The sequence below is a fragment of the Aplysia californica genome, unplaced genomic scaffold (assembly GCF_000002075.1).
Source record: "Aplysia californica isolate F4 #8 unplaced genomic scaffold, AplCal3.0 scaffold00136, whole genome shotgun sequence".
NCBI lineage: Eukaryota > Metazoa > Mollusca > Gastropoda > Aplysiida > Aplysiidae > Aplysia > Aplysia californica.
The window spans coordinates 835,737-839,144 of NW_004797406.1; the positions used below are offsets into that span (position 1 = coordinate 835,737).

Here is a 3,408-nt window from a genome sequence, read left to right on the forward strand (position 1 = left end):
CTCTCTCTCTCTCTCTCTCTCTCTCTCTCTCTCTATCTATCTATCTATCTATCTATCTATCTATCTATCTCTATCTCTCACTCTCTCTCACTGTGTCTCTCTGTCTGTCTCTCTTTCTCTCTCCCTTTCTCTCTCTCTCTTTCTCTCTCTCTCACTCTATGTCTGTCTCTCTTTCTCTCTCTCTCTTTCTCTTTCTCTTTCTCTCTCTCTCTCTCTTTCTCTCTCTCTTTCTCTTTCTCTCTCTCTCTCTCTTTCTCTCTCTCTTTCTCTCTCTCTCTCTCTCTCTCTCTCTCTTGTAAAAATATCCTTTACGTCATAGCGACACGCAAATTTTGGCTTCACATTTCTGTAGTTTGGCATGTGAGTTCCAAATGGAGATTTGAAGTTTACCGTTACCTACTTTTAAAAAAACAACCCGTGCTCCTAGTACTGTGTCGTAAACTAGCATGGGATGTTAGGGCCTACTCCAAGATGGCAAACTGTCGGTTCATTGAGGATTTACGGAGTCATTTCCAAACAGCACGGCACTCTGTCTTTCATGTTCTCTTTTTTTTTTTTCAAGAGCACTTTGTTCCTTTTCTCTGTCTTTCGTTCCTTCGTTCTTCCTTCCTTCCTTTCTTCCCTCTCCTTTCACTTATCCTTCCTTATTCCGTCCCTGTTCCTTCTATTTCTTTCTTTCTTCTTCGAGCATTTTTTCCTTAAGTTTTCCATTCCTCTTTCCTTTCTTCTTTCTTCAGTTCTACTCTTCCCTTTCCTCCTGTTTCTGTTCATCCTTGGTTGCTTCTTTACCTTCTTCCTTCTTTCTTCCTTTCTACTCCTTCCTTGCTTTCTTTTTGTCCATCTTTCTTTTTTCCTTTTTCCCCCTTCTCTCCTCCTCTCCTCCATTTCGACTCTCTACCAAACCTTATGTACTTTTTCATTTCTTTTTCTCTTCCCATTTCGTTCTTTTCTGGGTCTTTTATCATTCATTCTTCATTTTGTATTCCTTGCATCTTTCCGTCCTTTTCCCGTCTTTTACTCATTTTTACCTTCTTTAGCCTTTGTTTTCTTCTTTTCCTGTTCTTTAATTCTTTTTTACTTTTCCGTTTTCTTCTTTCTTTAACAACCTTTCTTCCATTCTTCTTTCGCTCCTTTGGTTATTTCTTTCTTTCTCTCTTTGTTTGCTTGTTTGTTTTTTAGTAGAAGTTTTACGTCGCTCGTAATTGCATAAGGTCATATGAGCGCCATTGTTTGTTTGTTTGTTTGTTTGTTTCTTCTTTTCTTCCTTTCTTTCTTTGTTCATTTCTTTCTTCCTTTCTTTCTTTGTTCATTCCTTTTTTTCCTTTCTATTTTTCTTTCTTTCCCTTTTTATTTTCTCCTTTACTTGTGTCTGTCCTTCTTTATTTTATTACTTTCTTCATTGTTTTCTTTCAGTTCATTTCTCTCTTTCCTTCTTGCTGCCTTTGTATCTTCCTTACCTTCTCTCAACCATCCTTCTTCCCTTTTTTCCTTTTTTTGCATTACATCATCCCTTTAAACTAAAAAAATCCTCCCTTATTTATTTCTTTATTTCTGTACGCGCATCCTTTTGCGCTTTCCTTCTTTCTTCTTCTTTTCTTTTTTTGGGGGAGTAAGTGTTTTACTGCGCTCGCAACTACATAAGGTCATATGAGGACGCGGGACACATTAAACATTTTCAGTAGCTAGAAAATTTTGAATTTTGTCCGGGTGGAGGCCGAAGCCTACTCTTATCGATTTTAGACCTCCAAGGGATCTTTAACGTGCGCAACGTGCGCACAGGACCTCTGAGATTGTTCGCCTTTGCTCATAGAAAGTTAAGTGTGGATCTTACCTACCACAAGATCAGGGGTGTGGCTGAAAGACAGCAGTAAGAAGGAGCCTATGAAAAGCAGTAGAAAGGCTGCAGAAAGAGCCAGGAGCCCAGTGGAGGGGGCAAAGGAGATGGAGTGGGTGGGGGAAGAAAGTGAAGACGAAAGCAGACAACAGATCATTGCTAGAGAGTAGGAAAGGAAGTGAAAGGAGACAAAGTTAGAGAAGAAAGTTTTTCCCGTCACGGCCCGAATTCGAACCCGGGACCTCTGAATGAGAGAGGCGTACACCTTAACTTCTAGGCCACGAGTCGAGCACCCCCCCCCCCTCCAATCCTCCGCCCTCAAGGCCGGCTCTAGATTGGTCCTAGTCCACACGTTCGTCTAGTTGGAGCGGTTGTGAAAATACAATGAGAAAGAATTTCTTACCTTGGTGTAGAGCAAAAAGATGACCACCAAGGGAAGGATGAAGAAGAGCATGGTGCTGACCACTAGGTACACCTTGTGCCATACTAGAGTGATGGAGGTGTCACAGCGCATCACAGGTGTGTCTGGAAGGGGTCAAACAAAGAGAAAAAAGTTGTTGGTTTTGGTTTTTTAAAAGAGAAAGTAAGCTGTTTTAAGTATTTCGGTATGCAAGGGATTCCACAATTTTCAGTACCCGGTACCCAGAGGTGAAGGGTGTTACTTAAGAACGGTTATACTTCAGTTACATATTGATGGATTTGTTTGTGTGAGCATGGAAACTATTCTTTTTTGTAATGTGTGTTGACAAAATGAGTTACTTCTTGCAATCGAAGAATGGAGATATCGGCCGAAAACCAACTCGAGGGTCAGATTTATACGATTTCAATAAATCCTATTTTGTTCCAGTCTACCATGTCTTTTATTTTTCCGGACATACAAGTTGTACAAACTCCACCAATAAAGTTTATGTATCAATTTCCAAAAGGCTAAAATCCGATAAGTAACTCATTTTATCAACACACCTCACAGTTGGACAAATGATCACGAGAAAATAGGTAGTAATGTAGCACAGGACCAGATGTGGAATTTCCGTTTGATGAAATCAGTACCCCAGAAACGTCATATAAGTGGCAAGCCGGATTCAAAGAATTAAAAACAAGGTGTGTTACGGAAGGAACCAGAAACGTGAGATAGGGAGGGGGTTAAGCGGGAGAGGGGGTGGGAAGTGTTAGTGATGTCAGATCTATTGACTTGATTATTCAGAGAAACAAACTCACACGCACACATTGCTATATATAAACATTCGCACACACATAGGGACACACACACACACACACACACACACACACACACACACACACACACATACATACACACACACACACATACACTCACAGACACGTACACATACACACACACAGAGACAATCAAACAGGGGAAAGTACACACTTGAGTATCTATAGTATTATTACAGTCTGTGGAGAGAGCAACAGTAACAAACTAAAACGTCATCATTACTATCCTCCTCCTCCAGATCATCATCCTCATCATCATCATCATCATCATTATCATCATCATCATTATCATCATCATCATCATCATCATCATCATCATCATCAGCAGCAGCAGCAGC

General features: G+C 40.4%; 1 protein-coding gene across 1 annotated transcript in view; it reads right to left on the reverse strand.

The window, feature by feature from the left end:
* Positions 1 to 3,408, reverse strand: part of LOC101862868 (trissin receptor) — a gene marked incomplete at its 5' end in the record, with an annotated part of 72,095 nt that overhangs the window by 14,122 nt on the left and 54,565 nt on the right. Inside the window, 1 exon segment of the mRNA XM_035969306.1 lies at positions 2,238 to 2,359. Coding sequence (XP_035825199.1) covers positions 2,238 to 2,359 — 122 coding nt within the window.